General features: G+C 38.9%; 2 protein-coding genes across 2 annotated transcripts; one reads left to right on the top strand and one right to left on the bottom strand.

Annotated features, from left to right (window-relative positions):
* Positions 1-8580: 8580 nt before the first annotated feature.
* On the bottom strand, positions 8581-9769 carry plag1 (pleiomorphic adenoma gene 1). Its single transcript, XM_046062017.1, has one exon. It carries the CDS (start codon positions 9763-9765, stop codon positions 8581-8583), a length of 1185 nt encoding a protein of 394 aa, XP_045917973.1. The 5' UTR covers positions 9766-9769.
* Positions 9770-16136: 6367 nt separating this feature from the next.
* On the top strand, positions 16137-22363 carry chchd7 (coiled-coil-helix-coiled-coil-helix domain containing 7). The gene is made up of 4 exons (XM_046062030.1): positions 16137-16424; positions 17767-17823; positions 17964-18062; positions 21961-22363. The coding sequence occupies exons 2-4, from the start codon at positions 17773-17775 to the stop codon at positions 22063-22065; spliced, it is 255 nt and encodes an 84-aa protein (XP_045917986.1). The 5' UTR covers positions 16137-16424; positions 17767-17772; the 3' UTR covers positions 22066-22363.
* Positions 22364-22580: the final 217 nt, after the last annotated feature.

The following is a 22580-nucleotide window of genomic DNA, read 5'->3' as shown; positions in this document are numbered from 1 at the left end:
GGGGGGGGGGGTTATGATTTACAGGCAAGTCTGTAAAAAGACTACAAAAGTCACAGTACAACAAAAATATATGTAGCTATATAGTACAACCAGGCACACACATACCAACTATTCAGCTGAACTGGATACTTTGTACAAACGGTACATTTCAGAACTAGAAAAGAGGTCTGTAGCACCTTAAGGAGCTCTTGAAGTATGTTAGCAGCTTGATCCAATACCAAAATATATTGCAGTGTTTCTTACATACACATTCAATAAAGTTCACTGGTACCACCGAAGCTTATAAAGAGTTTGTCATGAATTGCTAAAGGTCTGTGCCTCTCACTGAAGAGTACCTCCCATGTCCTGGTCACCACACGACCATGGGGGACATTCTGTTTTTCCTGTTTCTTTTTTCCCAGGACACTTTAGATTAGTTTTAGAATTATGAACTTGATCGGATAGCAATATGTGGAGCTTTTTGTCTTTGAAATTTGATCCACAGTGTGCTTTTATTTCCCACACATCAAATCCCTAGATTCTGTCACACAGTCCATATGACTTATAAATCAAGATGAAACTGCAGTTAGCTGATTGGAATATTTTTGTTCATGCAACAGGTTTCAGACGGAACCCACTAAGAAATCAAGTAATCTCTTTTTTTCAGAATCTCACACTGACGTCAAAGGATGATAAAAGAGGACAAAATCACCTTGGGAGTTATTGAACGTTTATCTTATTTGTCTTTTTGCCTAACTAATTAAAGAACCCATGGCAAGATGATAAATTTAAGTGCTATATAACCATCCATTTAAGCTTCATTACTGCCTGTGCACTCACTTAAACCAGCGGTTGAATAGTCGAAGAAGAGCTTTCAAAAAAGTAGGCCTACAAAACTCTATTTAAGGTACATTATTTGTTAAAAGACCCCTCAATGAGATACACAGAACACTTGTGCAAGTAAAGCAAAAATGACACTTTGATAGGAAAACACTGTCAAAATTGTACCTGTAAAAATAAAACATTTTATATTGTATTTACATGTTACTGTTCTCTAAAAGAGCTAAATATATCATATATACATTTGTAATAAAGGTTTTAAAAATAGGTATTGGAGGAAATAAAGGCATTCAATTTACAAAAAGTGCTATGATTACAACAACAAAAAAAATAGCGGCTTGTTAACATCTCTTGCAAATCCACAAACCTTCACAAGATACAAATAGCAAACTTCCATAAATGCTTTGAAACATTACACGTTCAACTCTACATTTCACACAACCCAGAAAAGTATTGTCTCCATTCATGTCTTGTCCAGTCCCGTCATTCAGGAAGGAAAAAGGAGAACGTAACACTTCTAGTTCATCATCATTTTTGAAGCTTGGAGCACAAAAACAAGATGAGTATGTGAGGTAAATGATAACACTATTGGGTTATATAGGCATCAAACATTTAATGGAACTAAGATGCACCATCTGTTAACTGCTGTGGTGGAAGGGGAAATGTGAAGTTTAGCAACATTTTTGCAGGCTGTAAAGTTCACATTTTGCCATATAATGTGCAGTCCGATGTCTCCTTAAAGTATATGTAAGTGTCCAAAATTGTGACTGTTCTATACATGTAATCCTTGTTTTAAAGAAATAATATATGTGATGGCAGAAAAACCTTTGTGACTTTTCATCCTTCAATTACATTGCTGTAGAGGCTGATTATTGATTCATATCTTTCAATGTGTGTCAATATGATACCAGAGTGTTGATACTGATGACAAAACGATATATATTTCTACAAACCTTTTTTCATTTTACAATAAAAACAAAAACAACAGTACTCCAATGTTGAGAATGAAAGTTCAGACCTTGGTAACAGTAGTTTGATAAAATAATCATAACTCAAAAGTTCCACTTACAAAATCTGTGCGGCCCTTTAAACAGCATCTTACAGCCTTCATCTGCAATTTGAGTTTGCTCAGAGTTGATATGGAGTTTATTCACTTGTCATTGTGTGACAAGTATGGAACCTTGGTCACACGATGAAATTTAAATGTCAAATATTGTCCACACATAAACAGTCAGACAAGAACTTTATAGGAATTTACAGTCTAAAACTGGATGAAGAAGGTAGTTTGCTGAATGTGAGTTATGAGTGTGCTTTCCCTTTTTTTGATGTATGCCTGCGAGCCAGCACCTTTAGGAGTGCATTGTTTTTATTTGTTTGATTTAAGTCTGGAACTTTTGGGTCATAGAACAAGTCAACAGGATTATGAATCTGACCAGACATTTGATGCTGGCTTTCAGTAAAGATTTTGGTATTCAGTGCTACACACACATTTCAGTCGATACCCAGCCCTACTTTGCTGGCTAGTGATTGCTAGTACAATGTTAATTGGATAAGAAAGTAGACTACAGTTAAAAGTCGCTAGCTAGCGATAGCTGGGGGGGGGGGGGACAGAAACTGTTATAGGACTGACAACTAACTCCAAAATAGCCCCATTTGTGACCTCTGTATAATGTAAATTATTCCATGATTTGGAGTTAGCTACACAAACAGAAAAATCAGTGGAAAAATCTAAATGTTACTTTACAGCAGCAGGTTGCATCTATTGTGATCATGCAGATGTTGACTGCCAGGCCAGAATAAGAAAATGTTGCCCAGGGTGAAAAGAAAAAATGTTCTGGCTTTCCCCAAGGTTTGCATCATGACTGCTACGTGACCGAATCACTGAGGGACATACTGAGTGCCGAGGTCTGACTGTTCCAACATTTCTTTGAAGGTGTATAATGTTTACACAGTCCAATATTCAAACGCAAGACTCCTTGCTTTTAATGGCCATTCAAAATTTCTGGATGTCTTTTGCATCATTCCTACATATATCTTTGGGAATTTTGGAATCATTGAAATAGTTTCAGTTAGAAGTGAGTGCTTATGTTAGTAGATGTTGCTGTAACAAGTGGTCAATCTGTGGGAAACAATGTCTAAAAATATATATGTGACATTAGGGCTGGACAATTAAAACAATAACAATAATTATCACGATATAATTTATTTCTATAACAATATAACAATGTTCAATAAACATTTTATATAATAAATATTAGCTTTTTTTCACTTGAGTCATACAAGAATTATGACTTAATTCTTTTATTTTGATGTTTATTTTGTTGAGGAAAAAGGACCGAAAAAAGCTTTTACTTAATTTTACTCGTGCATATTTGTTGACAAAAATTTTATCATAATTGTTTTGAATGTTCTACCTCAGATTTGTGAAGTGATCCACTGTTTGGCATCAAGCGTTGACCACAAAGAAGAGTTTAAACCACAATTAACACTCAGGAGCAGAAATCAGCCACTTTAACTCAAAAGAAATAACGATTTGATACTTATCGTGATCGTTATCGATATCGAAAGATATGAAACTTTTATTGTGATAACATTTTTGCCCATATCGCCCAGCCCTATGTGACAGGTCCTAACGGCCAACACAGCCGTTATTGGTGCCATTTTTGTTAGGAAAGGCCTATTTTCCACGTTAATTTTAAATGACAGCCAACAGTGTTATGTTAAAGCATTACAATGACATGACAAAAAGGCACAGCTTCTACTTACAATGTATTATTTGAATATGATTGTGTCTTTTCTGATGCACACAGTGAAGCTACTGTGCATGACTTCATGTTAAAAGAAGACAGGGGGGAAAGAGCATTTGTGTCTGTGTGGACTGATTGAGACACTGAGGTATCTGCACTGACTGAGATGAAATGCAACTAGTGCTCGCTGATTCTCCAATACTCATGACCAAACATCTACCACAGTTTCATTAGCAGTAAATGTCAAACTGGGTAGAGCGTCGCTACATACAGCTTCGACTGTAACTCTTAATCTGTAAATGAACAAAAGCCTCGGACAATGCAGAGAAGCACCCATCTTGGTGTTTTTTTGGCAGTGGAAGCCCTGACTGAATCCAGCAAATAGCCAATATAACACACCACCTCTAGAATTGAACTGATAAGAAGCACAGATGTGTTCACACCAAAACATCATGTCCTTGAAAAAAAGATTGTATACCACTTTTGTTTTGTTTTTGGATCGATCCATGCAGACCGTTTCGGTTTAATTTGTTCAGATTTTGAGACTTCTACCTCCACACCAGCACAATGGAGGTAAATAGAATTTGGTTTGTGGAGTTTAAAGCAAACAAAACGTTCCCAGTTATAGAGGATAGTCCACAGAACACAATGTCAGCAGTTTGCACTGACAGCTATGATGTTTGTGGATTATCCAATAAAATTTCGCATGTCATTTTTCATCAGACAAGACAACTGATATTGTTCAATTCTGCTAAACCCCTTATTATACATACGGTCTATGGAGATTAAGTCATCCAGGTCATAGCCATCCAAGGTGGCTAAAATCGAAGGCAACTGGACTTTTAGCGAGAGGTGAACGTCTTCAAGCAACCTTGCCCATGTTCAGTTGCCCTTAATTTTAACCCCCCTTGGATACACATTATACATTCAATTACCTCTTTTGTTTTTACATCTATTGCTAACATTCTTGCTTTCTATCTCTGTGCATGGCAACTTAGGTATGGGTAAGGTTAGGGAAAGATCGTTGCCATGTTAATTAAAAGGCGAATGTAGTAACAGGTCTGTGATTGCACAAAACCTCCTGTATCCTGCGCAAAAGTCAGATGTGCTGCATGCTCATCTACTAACTCCACCTCCCCACTCTTACTTCCTGCCTCTCAACATCCAGGGCACACTGCTTCCTGCATTGACCCTGGATGTAAAATGTGAGGTGTGGAGTCCTCCAATACGGACACAATTCCCATATCATTTCCTAACGGATACTGGGCAAAACGTTTTTGCTGTGTGTCCCTCTCACCTCCATTGTACTGAAGTGAAGGCAGAAGTCTCAGAGGCGGATACTGTTTCTTAAAAGCTCTGCAAAGTAAACCCAAACGATCTGCATGGGTTGATATATTACTACTATAGGGTCATCAAGTACAACATGTTTATGTCATTGCCCCTGGTCAATGCTTTACTATTCCCAAGGAAACACATTTAACTGCATTTGAAGTGACCATAATGACTGGCAGCTAGGAGCACTAACGAACCAAGCGTTCTCCACCACCTTGATAACAACCCCACAGAGGTTAAATAGCTGGGATTCAGTCAGTTAGTCCGAACTGAAAAAGCCTCTCGGATGAGAGGTGAAATGTCTTCAAGTATCTTAAACCTGGTCCAGTTGCCCTTAATTTGAACCCACCATGGATAATCTAGCATGTTTTAGCCGAATCAATTACATTTTTCTTTAACCCAGGGGAGTTTAGCTGTGAATCTCAGCTCATTTCCAGCCCTGCCCTGCTTCACATTCATACAGTTTTACACATTTACATCTGGGAGATACCCAAGCACCACTATAGTCTTCTACCGTCTGTCGGCAATTAGCTTTAGCAGTTAAAGGAGGGGGAAATGTTCCTGTTGACTGTTCCTGCTAAGATTTCTTCGCTGACCCATGTCTCTTATGCCCCTAAAGCAGAACTCATATTTTATTTCTACCATCTTAAAAAATTCAATCAAAGATGAAGAAGGCAATCAACTTTCCCCTAAAGCTAGAAACCACAGTACTGAGAGCTGAATACGGAGACATGAAGGCAAATTCTGCAGCGCTCCATACAAAGCAAACTCTTTGATTGTATAATTAGAAGGATTTCACTAAAATGTTTTACTATCTAAAGCTGTATGGGATGAACACATTCATATCCCTGAAATGAGTGTTGTTAGCTCGCATATCAACACTTCATATGTAAGTAACAAGTACCATTGGAATCTAATGAATATGTGCATAGTCCATATTTGATTGATTGAACTAAGATGGACCAAGCTCATGATATGATGTTGTATTACTGCAGTGTTGTTGGAATATGTAAACATTTTCCAGCAGCATAAGAACTTCTCATTGCTGTTACCATTAAAGAGCAATTACACTGAATCTCTATTCACATTTGATTCACCAACTATTTAATTTGTATTCAGTCAGTATTTCGATCACTATTTCAGTTACTGTGTAAGTGTAGACAGACTAGTATCCCAGCTATATCATGTTTTTCGCTTTCAGAGAGGTAATTTTCACAGATTTAGGCAGAGCAGTCAAAACCTACAGGAATAACATGTGTTTTGTGTTTTAAGGGGCGACTTCCACTTAATCTAAACATAAAGCGAAGTGGAGCCATGCCAGAGGAAGCCAGAACATGTGGCTGTGGACATTTATTTTCATCATCAAACTGCTGAACCGATTCTGAACTATAAGGTATTTTGGAACTTAGTGGAGCTTACAAATATATTTGCATTATTTCTGAACGTGGTCCAGGAGACCTGCACGTTGAGTTTTAATGGAAACATAAAGCGCATTTTCCTTCCAAGTCACACCTCACAAGCCTATATACAAGTTGAAAAATGATTTATGTTTGAGGAAGACATTTAGAGTCAGGCTTTAAAAATGGAATGCCTACCAAGGTGTGGCACAGTTACTCATAAAATATGTCCACTTAATATTTGTTTGGCTAAATTACCAAAATTGCAGCTAAATTTGATTTCACATAATGTTAAATGTTTCAGATTGTTCTACAATGTACAAATTGGCATATTTTATATTAGTAGTTGGAATATATTAATTTGCAATTAACCTGGAAATTGCTAATTTTACTGTTATTATGCATATTGTACATTTTCTTGAAAAAAAAACTTTTTAGTGCAAGGTACCACATACAAACACTAAAAAGGTATTGACTTGCAGATGAAAAAGACCTTTCTGCATCTTTCACATCTGATCCACAACTAAAAGGTTTAGTTTCTGTCAACTAGTCACAAACAAGGTCATTTTCTTAGAAGTCAAAGTCCTATTGAATGTACAACTGCTTGACTACATACAGGAAATAAATGAAGAAGATACCAAGTGTGTGGTTAGGATTTTTTGCAGTGATAACTTCCTTCATCCTTGGAGTGCTTGCTTTGTAGTAACAGATAGAAGCCTGCTCTGTCTGTGTTTGCTTGACTTTGGTTTGGGGGATAACTAAGAAAGTTTTATCTTAATTTTCCAACTACCAAAATGAAATGTAAAACTGTAATACTGTTGCTTAGTAGTTCCTACTCAGTATCTTTTATAACACTCTATAACAATGGGAACGAACTTCTGCTTTATGGGTCAAAAGGACCAGACCAATGTTTTTGCACGTTTTAGCCTATTTACTACTAATCACATACATGTTAACTTTAAAATAAAATAAAAATCCTTTATAGCATATTTGAGATGTTTCAACTGAGTTTTCCCGCATTCCAGCAAGCCATTGATTTTCTGTAATTTCACTAACTTACTGAACATTACACTTGCAGAGACTTGAAACAGAGTAATCCAGCACAGTGAACATTACGTCTGCTTTTACTGCTGACAATGTGGCATCACTGTATTGCATGGTCCTATAATTGTAAGGGCGTATAATACAATAATGTTATTGACAAAAACACAAGCAGACATGGTCACTGTAATGGAGTACCTGATGTAAGTAAGTTGATTTCCATACAGATTAGAATTAATGAAACCCAACAGCTGCATGGAACTCCTGGTGTGTTTTGGAAAATGGTCAGCAGTCATTTGGGACAGATGATGTATTAAATATAGGTAAATGGGCGAAAACATCCCAAAACTACAGATTGGTCCCTACCACAAATAAAACAGACATAAAACAACAGTCAACTGTGACGACAGACGACATCACAAAGTTCAAAGTGCTGCACGAAAAACAATATACAACGCAAAATCTGCATCCTAAGGTCCATCTATTCTAAAGCATGTGGGGTTAGGTAAAGAAAAGTAAACATCACTGCAATCACAATACTATTAACATTAATCCATGTGAACCTTCTCCAACTCCCAAAAGGCTAACTCATGTTTAAAATGACACGGCTCTCACTGTCACGGTTCAACCGTGTCTGCATCAATGCATAAAAACAGTTTGTGCTCTATAAATGTGTATGTGGCACTGATGTTAGTGGTGCAGTGCACAGAACGGTGCTGTGAGCACGAGTTGCGCTGACCTTTCTCATCACAGCCCACGGTGAATTCTACTGCTTGTGGTGCGATTAAAGATGTATATGTATATGGTAACCTGCAGGTCTTTGAAAAGTACTTTGTCCTAGAAGTGAGATTAGATCATGAGAAGTTATAAAACTTCCAAATACGCAGTGAGAAATGGAAATTTGGAAAGTATCTGCATTTCCCGCTACTATGTGAACATGTCACTGGAGAATAGTGGTGGTGAAGATTTGCCAACTTGTCAATAAAAAGCTTGATGAGGTGAAAAGTCACAATAACATAGCAATGAGAAAGCTGATAGAACCTAACCTTGGAGTGTATGCTGCTGTCAGTGCTGCTCATCATGTGTCTGCTCATCGTGTCATATTAAATGGACATACGTGCAAATACCTTCAGACATGTGTTACTGGCATCTTGTTTTCGGTGTCCGCTAGTGTGGTTGTGTAGCTCATCATGTGTGTCAGTGTGTGTTAGAGTGCTTGTGTGCCATGTGCAGTACATACTGGATCATTGAAAAGCTTGGTGGAAACGGGGCAGTGTGGTGGGTGTGCTCAGGTTGGATATGAAGGAGGAGGGGAGTCCTTGAAGTGGACTCTCTGTAGCCTCTGGGCCTTCGGGGGGTTGGGTTGGCAGCTGAACGAGAGGTGTGGGCTCTTCGTTGGGTGGATAGACAACTCCCTGTCCCCCGCTCCCCCCTGCCAGGTTGTATGGAGGCCCGTTGAGTGGCAGGAAGTTGAAAAGTTGTGAGAAGTCCATCAGAGAGGAGGATGACGCCAGAGTGTCACCTGTGGTGGCTGCTGCCATCGGTGTGGACATTTTGGACAGGGACACCTCCTGGCTCGCTTCCTCCAGCATGCCAACTTGAGTCTCCAGCACAAGTTTGGAGGAGGAGAGTTGGGGTTCTTGGGCTGCAGAGGATGAGGAGGGCATGCTGCTCTGTAGCTCCATCAGATAGGTCTCCAGTTCTCCCTTTAGATTCTGCTCCCGCTCCTGGGAGGAGAAGGTGTATGAGGTAAAGTTGGAGCCCAGCGGGTATTTTAAAGAAAAAGTGTGTGTGGGGGTGGGGAAGGGCTCTGTGTCCAGGACGGGGCCTGTGTACATGTTGAGCTGGTGCGGCCTCTGCGCCAGCATTCCTGGGAGTTCGCCTTTGATGCCCCCAGACGCCAAGTCATAGACAACGGGCTCCAGCGAATCTGCTGGCTCAGTTTTTACCCTGAGCAGCTCCCGGGTGTGGCTCTTTTTCACGTGACGTGTCAGGTGGTCCTTCCTACCAAAGCGCTGGGCGCAGTACTGACAAAGGAAGTCCTTGCGTCCAGTGTGCACCACCATGTGGCGTCGCACGTCTTTACGGGTGTAAAATCGCCGCTCACAATGCTCACAGCGATGTTTCTTCTCTTTGGTCCCGCCAGACGACTTGCCAGCGTGTGTTTTGAGGTGTTCCAGAAGAACCCCGGTGCTGGGGAACGGCTGCAGGCACACTTGGCATGTGAGGTCTCCGCTGTTGGCGGCGTGGAGGGCGAGGTGGCGTTTGAAGCCCAGCTTGGTGTTGTAGCTCTTGCCGCACTCCTGACAGGTGAACGCCTCCTTGTACGGGTCGTGCGTGTGTAGGTGATTCTTTAAGTGATCCTTGCGGTGGAACATTTTCTCACAGTATGAACACTTGTGGTTTTTTTCTGGCGAGTGAGTTGCCATATGCCTTGGAACACAGACACATTCTATGAGCACTCAGAATTGTTGCAATCATGTTTAAGTAGGCATGCTTTACACACATCACACATAAACACAAGACCCAAAATCTAGTATTCATCAACACATCATTCTGACTACTACTGAGCACTATGTTACCAAAGGTGTAAAGAGAAAAGCAACGTGCTGCAGCCTTCTATGTACTGCTGCTTGTCTGTACCGTAGCAGCTTGTATTTGGAGACGAAGGCCTTGGTGCAGTCGGGGTGGGAGCAGCAGTAGGGTCTTTCTCCTGTGTGAGAGTACGAGTGCACCTTTAGCTTCTCCAGACTGTTGAAAGCTTTCTGACACTCCTGGCAGGGGAAATTCTTCTTCGGCTTCCCCTCCGCCTTCCTGCGCCTCCCCGTCGGCGGTGCAAGCTTGACTTTCTCCAGGACGTGGTCACCGTGGCCCTGGGTTCCTGTAGCCATGGCACTCTAAGGCAGACCAGCTACATGGACAGGGGCGCAGTGCCCAACTAGTACTGATGCAGTTATTCTATCCAGTTTTATGTGCTCAACACCGCCCGGACTCAGGGGCCTGACAGAGAGACAGAGAGAGAGATTATTTGAATGGTTCAGTTTAAGGTTACAGTGTTGACTGGCAGTAAAAAGACACTAAAACCTAAATCTGAATAAATCAACAGAAATACTGATCTGAGGCCTGTCTCACAAAGCAAATTCCACTTAATCTATCTTTCTTTGGGTTATCTGCCGTCACTTAGCCCAACACTGTATCCTGTATAATTGTTATCAAGAAGCTGGGGTAAAGTGTCTCAGTTAACTCTGGGTTTTACTAGCCAGCTTAGAGCACATTAATTTGACAGATGAGGAGTTCCTAATAACAAGTAACATATGTAATATATATATATATATACACACACACAAACACACAACTAAAATAGAATATACTAGAAATAATATCCAAATATTAAAAGTATTTTGATATAAATAAGCGTGGAAATGATTACATCTATTCATGTACATTTAGCATTTTCAGCTCTTTTTGTTTGTATAAAATAACTATTATTCCAAACTATTATGAATATATGATCCACATAATGACTTATTAGTAATGTAAGACTGTTTCTGCTTCCAAAGCAGAGAGCAGAGGAGAGAAGAAAAGCACTTCATTCAGATTATCTGACAGAAATGATGCATTTAGAATTTACTGGGAGAGTATTGATAATGTGTGTTTATATTTCATATTTTCAAATAAAGTACAACAGTATAACTACTTTTTATGAGGAATTATCATCTCATGATATTCTGGGTTGCAGTGAAATAGTGAAATGAGAGTGTAAAAGCATCTACACTGTCAGAAATCACTTCAGAAATGAAAGAATAATTGTTATTCATAACAGTGGTCTGTCCATTTGCCAGAAGATCGGTTTTAACCCCGGAGTGAACATAAGGAAAGTTTGGAACAACAAAGTGATTCTTCTGATCAATAGAAATCTTTATAAATTGTTACTGTAAACTCACTACTTTTACTCCTGTCAGGATCCTCTGGGAATGATGTTTGCAGTGATCGGAAATATATATATCTTATTATTCCTGCAAAATGTTCTTTTGGTTCTTTCTTCTTTTTCCTGATATTTATTCATAACCTTCAGAAAGTACTGTTATGTGAGTATTTATATTTGCATACCTATTTCAAATTAATATCACTATTATACTCTCATTCCTTAAAAAGTCTAAACATCACAGGAGGTTTCAATGTATTGGAACTGGTGCATGTTCCAACATACAAATAAAGGCAAGAGTCAGTGATCAGTGGAAGCTCTACAGCAGCCCCCAAGTGTGCAACACATCCCGGTAAAAATAATCAGTAATTTTGAACTCACTGTTTTATGCTTTAGTGACATTCTTGTTATGCCCACACTAAACCTGTCTGTAGAGGCACAGAGCTGAAAGACTTGATTTATGTTCTTCAGCACTGTTCTGTAGCTGCTGCACATTTCTATTACTGATGAAATCACCAAGTAAGCAAATGAATGCTGTTGTGCTACAGACACAAAATGTCTTCAGTGGTTTATTCTCAATGTCAAAGAGGCGATTTCCATTCAAACCCCATCACCTCCCTTTGCGCTGCCACGCATGCATTAAACCATCGTCTCTTCTTCCACATGAGTTTGATGCACTGGGACAAACAATACGCATTTCAGGAAAGTCAGGAAAACACCAGCATGCCATAGCACTGCTTGCTTACTGTAAAATCCCTTTTATAACTAAAATCTAAACTAAAATCTTTTATAGCTAAATATTTGCAAATATATACTGTATAATCATAATACAAAGTAATATACTGTATCGGTAGTTCAATTTATACAGCCAGTCTGTTAACATTATGTACTGGTATAGTATGGTGTTGCATTGAAATAACTATAGAAATTAACTTAACCTACAGTAAAATACAGTCACATGAAGATTTATTTGAGAATTATACAGGGATATTACGTATGGTAATTATACAGATACTACTACTAATCCCAAGGATGTAAAGTATTCATAATAATGATTAGTACTCATAAAAGTGAATGGGCTACAACTAATAAAAACACAAGTAGTGTAGCTTATTTCCAGCAATGTAATCTGACATTTGGTTTTGTATTTTTAATTTGGATACACTTGTACTGATCATCACGAAGGAATTATCTTATCTCCCTGTGCAGGGTCACCCAGTTAAACCCTGCAGCAGGTAGTTCAGGCATGCATTTTCAAGCAGGAGATGATCACATGGAGGCCTCCATTACACTGCCCATGCCAAATCACTGACCACTCAATCCTACCGTTTCTATGAGGTGAATTTTTTTAATGGCTGCCACTGGGGCTTTGTGCACAGTCAGCAGTACCACTACAGTCAAAATCTCTTCCACACAAATCTGTCCCAATCAGGTTTGTTTTAGTACTAGTATAAAAACGCCCTGCTAACGTATATCTGGAATAACATATAAATACAAGGGAATAAGGATAGGTAGAGCATGAATTATTTAACCATATATTCCAAACAAAGAAGTTTAGCTCTTGCTTTAACCCAACCAAGTTTTAAAAGAAACATTTCATTTATTAAAACAAAAATAGATTAAAAAAAAGAATAAGAATAAACGCAGGACATCTCCAGGAGAGCTAAATAAAAACAGATAGATAGATCACATGTGCCATCACACGATCTCATTATATATTATTATTGAAAATTCCCACAAGACTGAAAACTCCTGTAAACTTCTTCGGTCAGCAGTTTACATGATCTACATTCATTCTATCCAATTTGAAAAATATCCATTCGTCTATACTGGTACAAAGTTTTAAGAAGAACATTTATCCAGGCAATGCGTTGCAAAAGCATCACAATGACAGATGACACCAAGAAAGATATCACATTTCCTTCTGCTTCATTTTGATTGTGGAAAGGGCTGATATTCCTGTAATTAAATTTATAATGTTCTATAATTTTAAAGTATGAGGCTTTAGAAAAATCTCTGAGCCTTTGCTATTGAAATTAAGAGTTATTACAAGCACTGGTGTCTGCAGTAATTCACACTTTTATACATACATTAAATTACAAAAACTGCACTGGTAACGACAAACTATTAAGCAATAATTAAGACATTTTAGTGCTTAAAATGTTAAAGGAATTAACTTTTCCACATCAGAGAAAAGGTCAAGTATTCTTCTGCAAAGAAAAGGTAAATTATTTAATACTCATTACTGACCCTTACTTTAAAAGCAACATTTTATGATCACACATGCCCATGATTCACATTTGTCTTGATAAACACTTTGTCTGTTTTGTGTTTTTATCAATTTACATAAAATCAATCATAACAATAATACAGTATATACATCTGTGTCTTTCCTCACTTCTACTAGCTCTTCTTAACTTTAAGTACTAAATATTCTAATCTATCAATAGAGATAAAAACACTTTCCCCCCCCAAATTTTTAATTATTTTGTTGAAATGTCTTTAAAGTACATGTAGGATAAGGGGAAGTTACAACAGGTTAATATTAATTTCAAGACACAAATGCCTAGTAATTAATAATTGATAAAAATAAGATTTGTGAAGAGTTGTCATTTATCTGAAAACACAGGTTTGCATAGCTCACAACAGCAAAATACATTTAAAAAGTCTCCCCATACAACTGCAATTACTGATCTGAGGAAAATAAATGAAACTGTTTAAACTAGGTGCATTTATATAAAAATAACCCTGGCAGAAGTAACATTAGTGCAGGCTTTTTAAAAGCAATAAATGAATTACATTGCCTTTAAAACAACAGTAGAAACTGCTTTTAATGTATCATTATCAAAACGTTTAAACTCTTAAAACATTTATGAACACTGAAATGTACAAGCTAATTTTCCATTTAAAAGTATTGTTAAGAGACATTTTATGTTCACACTATTAGGATCAATGTTTTATTTCTCTAAGACTTGATGATCAGTACTTTAGGACTTCCAGACTGACAACATGCTCCCCAGCTGGACATGTCAACATTACTGCCTCTATCATTTCAAACTAAATGTCATTTTAGCCTCAACAGCATTCAAAGTCTCATGTGTAGCAAACAGCAAACATCTGAATCAAACAGAGAACAATGTCTCTCATGCATCTCCCTCCCTTGTTATTTACATTAGGACATATATCAGGACTGACATCAGTAACCATTCAGTATGCAAAAGACCAGAGTCAAAGTCATGCCATGGCATTTACAGAACAGCAGCAGACAATTTCCTTATCAGATGTTGGGGTTTAAATTTGGTTTAAGGTATAGAACAGGTGTAAACACAGACTCGAGCCAACACTGACAAAACACTTCCTCTCAGGAACTGTTTCATTATCAGCTTTCTAACCACCTACTTCAACACGCTGGCTACTTCAACTCAACAACAAATCTGCAGTGGAAGATTTTCCGATCTCCAAACTGTTACAGCCTGAAGAACCACCAGCTTGTCTTTACCGCTCAGTACACTGACAGGCTCGTGTCCGCTCTGATATCTGCAGCAGCTATAGGACCCCAACTCGTAAATACGAATTACTAACGTGCACAGTGCAACCTGTCACACCAAACAAACTCAACACAAGTTGACTTTTGGTCTTGGACGCAGGCTGCACGAGGAAATCTTAAGCATTGCCTAATTAGTTTGCCTTAGGTTCTCCCTCCATTTTGTTACTTTATTGAAAAGCAATTTCTTTCTGTTTCTTGTTTATTAGCCTCACAGCGGGTCATAGCCGAAGTGTTATCCGCATGACACCGTGATCGATACCTGCAGGGGAAGAAAATGCATATCGCTTTTCGCCTAAATGAGAAACAGTATGACAAAATGTCACTGTAGCGCCGCAGGGTTGCATTTTCACGGTACACTTTTGGAAAGGAGATGCTTATCGATAAGGACATGTTGACACTACTTATGATGAAGCGTGTTACGTATTATGTGGCAAAAATAAATCTGAATGCAGATAGCAGGAAAATTGACATAACTGCTGTATCCAAGTGCGGGTGCTCCTGTCGGTGCTCATCGCACTGCCCTTATTATATTAAAAAATAAACTAAGAGAGGAGGCTATGTTCAACTTTACTCAACTTTCCCTCATCCAACTGATTCCTGTGGTCTTTAATGTTCGTGGACACGCACCGTGACACTAATATCACCCCTGACATCATTTATTAAAATTGTTTTCAATACTTGTGCCTTCCTTTGGTTTTCTCTGTGGTCCCAAACTGGGTACTGATTAACACAAACTTTTTCCCCTGCTCACCCCTCTCTCATAATTTAAATAACCCCGATATTTTAATTCAAGAACTGAGTAACCGTTTACCTAATTTACATCAAACTTACCCCGGACGCCTTAACATCCTTTCTGTTGAGTTTTTCTTGACTTTCAACTATTTTCCGAATTTTTAATAATTTTTTTCTCATATTTTTTGCTAGACGCGGCGGGCCTGAAAATTGTTTGCTTTCCCCTCTTTCGAGCAGCCATTGTGTATGCGCTGCGATGCAACCGCACTAGGGCTTAGCCACGCCCCTTCAAAGTTCCGCCTACTTGTGCTTTTTGATTTGTGTTAGGCGCTGCCACTTTCCCTTCAACGTCACTTACAGTCCCTTTCAATAAAACTCAATTTTTGGACTTGCTAGATATACTGTCAATCGTTTAAACGTGGTTTAGTTCAATTTACAGTGATAGGAAGACCAACATGTCGGCTCAGAAATCCTCTTCGCTCATTGGATTTTCAGTCTACGTCGTTACTTTTCACGGTTTCCTATTGGCTGATGTTGCTGTCAGTTGTCGGTGACGTGAGGGTGATTTTCCTGGTGCGCTGTTGCAGCAACGAGAGTGGAGTTGTTTTGAGCATGACGGGGAGGTTATGCTTGTGCTTTATTAGTTAGCTACACGTAGCCTAAGCTAATATCTTCACTAGCTTGTATAAGAAAGAGTCTTGCTAGCATTCCAAAGGGATATAAATGACAACCACATTTCTGAATAGATAGGCAACATTAGAGTGAATAGCTTTGCCAGGCAATGTTGGTCTTTTGAAAAATTGGATAACCTTCACTGGTGTGGATATTAGGTGCATGCACAAGTCGTTAGCCTACCGCTGGATAAAAGTTGGTATTTATAAAAGGTAGGTAGGCCTATTGACATTGTGTAGATGTGTCGGCTTTCACCCCTAATGCCAGTCATTCCACCTTAATGAAAAGTCGCTGCAAGGTTTCCCCGTTAGCTGTTTGGAAACGTCAATGAAGGACACCTTGTTACAATGTAGCAACGTTAAGTTACATATAGTGGGCGCCCAGCATGCCAAACTCCGCTGAGAAAAGTACGTTTTTATTATGAAAGTTTTCACCACTGGTTTACACGAATAAAGAAATGTTCTGCAAAAGGGAGAGCCGCTGTCATATTTGGCATACATTTTGCACAGATTCAGAGTATTTATAAAAAAGCTTTTGAGGTCTGTGATAGCAAAACGTGTACAACGAAGCTGAAAGTTAAACTGTATTTTAAATGGACTCTGGCTTTGTGAGGTATAACTTCTGACATCTTCCATTAGGTAGGCCTACTATGAATATTACATAGCATAAAATGTGGTATAGACACTAGGCTTCACAGGGTGAAGAGATTGTGATGTTCTCTCCTTACATGAGCTGTAATATGTTGTCTTGGAGCCTGTCAGAAATGGAAAGGCTTACAGTAAAATATCACCTTATAAAACAGCACCTTATGTAAATGTTCTTTACAATTTTTTTTGACACATTAAACATTTAAGATCTGGATGTGTATATAATTGCACAGAACAGATCATTTGTGTTGGTGAATTACATGCAGCAGTGGTCCCCGGCAAGGTTCAGACTGGGTATGTTGCAGTTCTTGATCTGCACCTTAAACCCATGGCCATAACAGAGAGATTGGCGGGCTTGGGTTGTAACTTTATCGTCAACATCTTCGTATTACCAGTCAGCGTTTGCTTGGAAAATAGCAGTTACTGGATGTAGCTCTATGTTTTATGAGTATGTGTGTAACCCACTACCTACATATTCTCTCAGCAAAGCACAATCATTTTAATATGCAAAAAAATGTATCACGATAAAGACGGTATTGCCAAATCCATGTCGTGGCAGAACATCACACCTTGAAAAAATTGATTCACAGTTTTATGTAGAACAACTAACTGATTAATCAGTTACTCAAATTAAGGTGTTATTGTTGATTTGTTTTCAATCCATCTGACCAGTAAGACTTTCTCTAGTATCTTGAACACATTAAAGACACATTTATAATGCAAAATTACAATATTATAGTTGGTTCACATTTGAAAGTCGCATTCATAACAACATACACATTAATCATGTGATGAATGACTTATAATACACACACACACACACGCACACACACACACATACAAGGTAAAACATGACCATACTTATGAGAAAAATCTGAACCTGTTTATATTGTTTGTCTGCACACAGATCCAAATGGATAAAATGAAAAGACTTCGGAGTCAGGACATTAACCCATGCATTGACGTAAGCTTACCGAGCCTTTACGTTCTGCATTAAGTTTTTCTGATTCTGATTATGTCAAATGTCTGCCTGCGGCTGGGATGTGACAGTGTCTCTTAAGTTTCTAATCCTGTTCTGTTGTTGGAACTTCTCTTTTTTTTCAGGAAAGCGATGCCTCCCAGAAGTGTTTGGATGCCTACAACTATGACAAGAGCATGTGTTCTGCCTATTTCCAGAGATATAAGGACTGTAGGAAATACTGGGTGAGTGTGTGTTTCCAACTGTGAAAAGATCAGTAAAGTGTTTAAGACAATGTGCATGTGAGACATTATAAAATATGGGAGTTGAATGCAGGGAAGGCATGCTTGTCATCACAGAAATCCAGGCTTTTATTTTCAGTAGCCATACTGGGCTGCAAGCATGGCTGGACCATGCTCATGGTTGGGAAGACAGCAATGGTGGTCATCCCTGACGCTGCAGTAGCGACACCGCCTGGTTGGGCAGGGTGTCTGTAAAGTGAGAAATAAAGTTGGGTGAAAAGAAGCAGCTAGTGTCTGTAAAGTGACACATGGAGGAATCACATATTTTCAAGCAGTGTCAAGCGTCACAGAGGGCACTAGGCAAATTGGGAAGAAATACATGAAAATCCACTCTTAAAATCAGTGCCAAACAAAATATCTCCGGACAGCTGTCATATAAAGTAGACACTTGATCTTGAAGTACTCTTTAAAGAGGTCATATTGTGCTTTTTGGCTTTTTCCCTCTCGTTTATTGAACTATATACCTTTTTTGTGCATGTAACAGGTTTGCAAAGTGAAAAAGCTCAAAGTCCACCCTAAAGGGAGTTCCCATATTCCACAGAAAACTCTGCTCTGAACTGCCTGAAAACAGCTCGTTTGTAGTCCAGCTGTTTCCCTTTCATCCCTGTGTCGTCACAGGGATGCACAAAAGCAAAACACTTTTCATAATGCTTGCCCAGCGGCTACTCCGACACGCCCTCACAAACACCGGTGGAAAAACACTGAGCTGCAGCACACCCCTCATCTCCCTTCCAAACACTAGCTACCCTCCAGGCAGTCAATGGACATAAAGCTGTTACTGTGATGTAGAGACAGAGCTCAGTTAAAACTTTATGTATGAAAGATACATTTGTTACAGATTAATAACTCACCACTCTTAAACTCTTGCACCAGTCAATGTTGCCAAGCTGATAAGGGAAACGTATACAGCTGAACCGAAGCCCTGTTTACCAGCTTCTCAGGGCCCGTTCTACTCTGCTTCTGATTGGCTAGTCGTCCTTAACTAGGAACTGTGCATGTGCAACTCCCAACAAAGATCATTTAGAGACAAGATGTATCACTCCTTAGCTAAAACGAAGCCTTCAACACACAGGGTGAAAAGAGGAGCTGCAGCAATGTGTCGTTCTTTTCCTTAATGCCAACTGTAAGCCAAAGGGGTTAAATGAGAGTTTCATCTTAATGTCTTGCCAAACTTCATGCAGAACTGGCTTCATGTTGTAAATGTGCAGTCTTCAGGGCCCAGCTGAGATAGCCCTGATAATGTCATTATTTTCATAGACTTGCCACAGAAGACGTTAGTCAGCTATTTCAAAGCTAGGGAAGGCCATTTATTTCTGAATAATTTGTTATATTTGTTGGAATTGTCTTTACATCTCAACAGCAGTCACTAAATCAAATGCTCTCACAGAAAAATAAAAATAAAAATGGTGCTGGACTGTAACACGGGATGAAATGATTGGCTGGCCATCCTGCCTGTCTACCTACCAACCTGTGCATGTAACAGTTAGGGTTAAAATGCACTTTAGTAATTATTTCCAATCTTTGATTGGATTAATCTTTGTCATAACTTGTAATTTATATTGTTTACTGTTAACACTGTTATGTTACCCAGCTGTTTCATGTTGTTTTGTCCATTACTATAAGTTTTGCAGGTGTTTTCACCTAGCTTTCTAGGTGCCATTTGTATTACGTTAGGGGCCGGTGTCATGTGACCAACGTAGCGCTGCAGAGATATTAGCATCTAGTTCTGTTATGTTGCATGTTTAGGATCAGAGGTGCAGAAAGAAAAAGACCAGAAGGTAATTAATGCGTTATATTGTCTTCTGCAGGTATGTTCTTTCCTTTGCTGAACGCTATAATTTTAATTCTGTCTGTTTCAATTGCCTGGAATTAGATACACACATGTCCCTACCAATGTCCAGAGACTACTGAATTGTCCCTAACAGTGATGTTGATTAAAAAAATAAAAAAAAAATAAAAAAAAATATATATATATATGTATATATATATATATAGTCCAACAGTGTATAGTCAGTGAGAGGACAACAAAAACCAAAAGGCTGAATTGTAGTTTAACTATGAAGAAGTATTAAGGCCACTGTTAGAAAACAGTAATAGTAATCTGAGATTTTGAGAATTAAATAAAATTATGAAAAAGAATTGTAATAATGGGAGAATAAAGTCATAATAGGTTGCCTGGAGTCATAGGTGCATGTTGCAGTCTCCAGTAATTTGGACTTAAGTTAAGCTCTGTGTAACTGCTGTCTCTGCATCGCTCTCACTTTGCTCTGTCTGGGACTGTCTCACTACTCCAGGATGAAGTGGCTGTGAACTGCATCGTAGGTTGGGATTTTAACATTTGTGGTGAGCCTGATCAGAAGTTAGTTCTGGTTTGGACTGTACTCAGGACTGTACTCAGATAACGCCTCAAAGTGCTTTACAATACATGTCACAGTCATCCACACGCATTCATACACTGATACAAGGTGCCAACTGCACATCAGAATGGAACTAACTTTCACATTTGGGGTTCAGTATCTTAGCCATGGACACTATGACATGCAGACTGGAGGAGCTGGGGATCGAACCGCTGACGTTCTGATTAATGGACGATCCGTTCCACCTCCTGAGGCAGCCCACAGTCCCAAATGGTGTTCTGTGTCTGATACTACTATATCAGCAGAGCAATACTGTAGCCCTATAAGGTTGGTAGATAAAAAAAAAAAAGACTTTAATCTCATTGAATTATTAAAATCTCAAAATATTACGACTTGTACAAGAACACAGATACGTGGGATAGTTGTTTAGATGTTTTGAATGTGCAGAAAGTTTTGAACATGAGCTGTAAACTTGCTGAAATACAGGAGCTATTAAAGTCCAGGAATTATAACTGAATTAAAATAAAATAAAGTTATCATTGAGGTGAAAAGGTGCCACATGGACATTTAAAAAGGTTACTCCCCCAACAAAAGACACAAAGAGAAGTGAAGACTAAACCATGCCTGCATATGTGCTGAGTCAGCAGGCATGATATTACATGTGAAAAGTTGATTTTCAAGAGAAGATATATATTTGAAAGCAACACAGAATGTCTGAGAGCTTTGCTACCTGATATATTTATATTTTCAATTGTCAAATGTGTGTTTCACTTTAAATAAATAAAGACATTTCCACCTTAAAATGATGCAGGAAATGAAGTGTTTAATGGGAGGAGTAGGCTGCTTCTTGGCCCACCAGGTGTCACTGTTATCCCTTTTTCATGCTTTTAAGAAGAGTTGAGGTTAAATGTCAGTTTCAGTAGCTCCCAACTTGTGGTGTGCACTCTGATCTGAGTACATACTGTAATGTCAAATTAATGTATTTTAACAAAAAGACATCCTCACAATGTCGTTTTGCAATTCTGAGGGAGCAGAGGTGCAGAAAGAAAATGACCAGAAGCAGTTAATTAGTAGTATCATCTTCTGCAGGAGTAAATACATGCTGGAAACCATCCCTTGAGCTGTTCCATTTCAGGCCCTACCCACATCCATTACATGTGCACTCTGCCTGGGCACTCATTGAGCATGAAAATGTGTTTTGAGTGGCTTTGGAGGAAGGCCTGAAGGGAGGGGGTAGGATTTTTTCAGTTGTCTCTTGCTAGTTTCCGTAATGTTACATACCCCAACTTTACCAGGCTGACGAGAACTAACCATGGCATGGTAAATTGGTAGAGTTCCCCTTTTAATACAAACAAGCACAGCTGTATCTGCTTCTAGTGTTAGTAGAGATGTATCTTTCGGAAGTGTTTCTACTATTAATGAAAACTAGTCATATGAAACATGTTTTAAATTAAGCAACTAAGCCTTTCTTTGTTTCCTTGTAGCACAACATAATGGTGCAGAGGAGAAGAGCCGGCGTGAGACCTGACATGCCCACTGCTGCAGAGAGGCAGGAAATGCTCGCTGCTGTTGGAGGCAAACCATACTAAGAGTCAGTAGGGTCACGCAGAGACATTGAAGACCAGTGGACCCAGGAAATGTACTACAGGCCAACACATTCTGGTGATGCTACCACACAGCATTGGCTTCAGGTGATCCAAGGCCCGACCTGTCCTCAAGCTCAGGGTGTGTGGAGGCGACCATCTGTAGAAAGTCTCTTCTAAAATAAAATGGAATGAAAGGAGAGCCACAGAAAGGAAAGACATAAGATGGGTTATTTATTGAGGTTTGTTAACGATGTGACATGAACTGACATAACTTGGAAAGAAATAAAGAGCTTTTGAAGTATTTTGGTATTGTTTGATGGAAAAAGTCCTGTACATGAATTGTTATGGTATTTGATAGTGATGTGCAGATCAATCCTAAACTATCAATATTTCTGATACCAACGTTTCCTGCTCTAGGATCGATACTCATATAAAAGGATCGATATCTAAACTCAGTCATTTGGAGTGAGTGTGTGTTTTATTATAAGTATCTTACTGTCACCAGGATGGTCTAATCA

Source organism: Micropterus dolomieu, linkage group LG01 (genome assembly GCF_021292245.1).
Source record: "Micropterus dolomieu isolate WLL.071019.BEF.003 ecotype Adirondacks linkage group LG01, ASM2129224v1, whole genome shotgun sequence".
Classification (NCBI taxonomy): Eukaryota; Metazoa; Chordata; class Actinopteri; order Centrarchiformes; family Centrarchidae; genus Micropterus; species Micropterus dolomieu.
Note: the sequence above shows the minus strand (reverse complement) of the source record. Positions and strands in the feature narration are given on the sequence as shown.

Bases quoted from the DNA above. Each gene is read 5' to 3' on its own strand.
- plag1 (XM_046062017.1), bottom strand. From the start codon at position 9,765: ATGGCAACTCACTCGCCAGAAAAAAACCACAAGTGTTCATACTGTGAG.
- chchd7 (XM_046062030.1), top strand. From the start codon at position 17,773: ATGGATAAAATGAAAAGACTTCGGAGTCAGGACATTAACCCATGCATT. The intron at 17,824-17,963 runs GTAAGCTTACCG...CTTTTTTTTCAG, and splicing joins ACATTAACCCATGCATTGAC to GAAAGCGATGCCTCCCAGAA. The intron at 18,063-21,960 runs GTGAGTGTGTGT...GTTTCCTTGTAG, and splicing joins AGGACTGTAGGAAATACTGG to CACAACATAATGGTGCAGAG.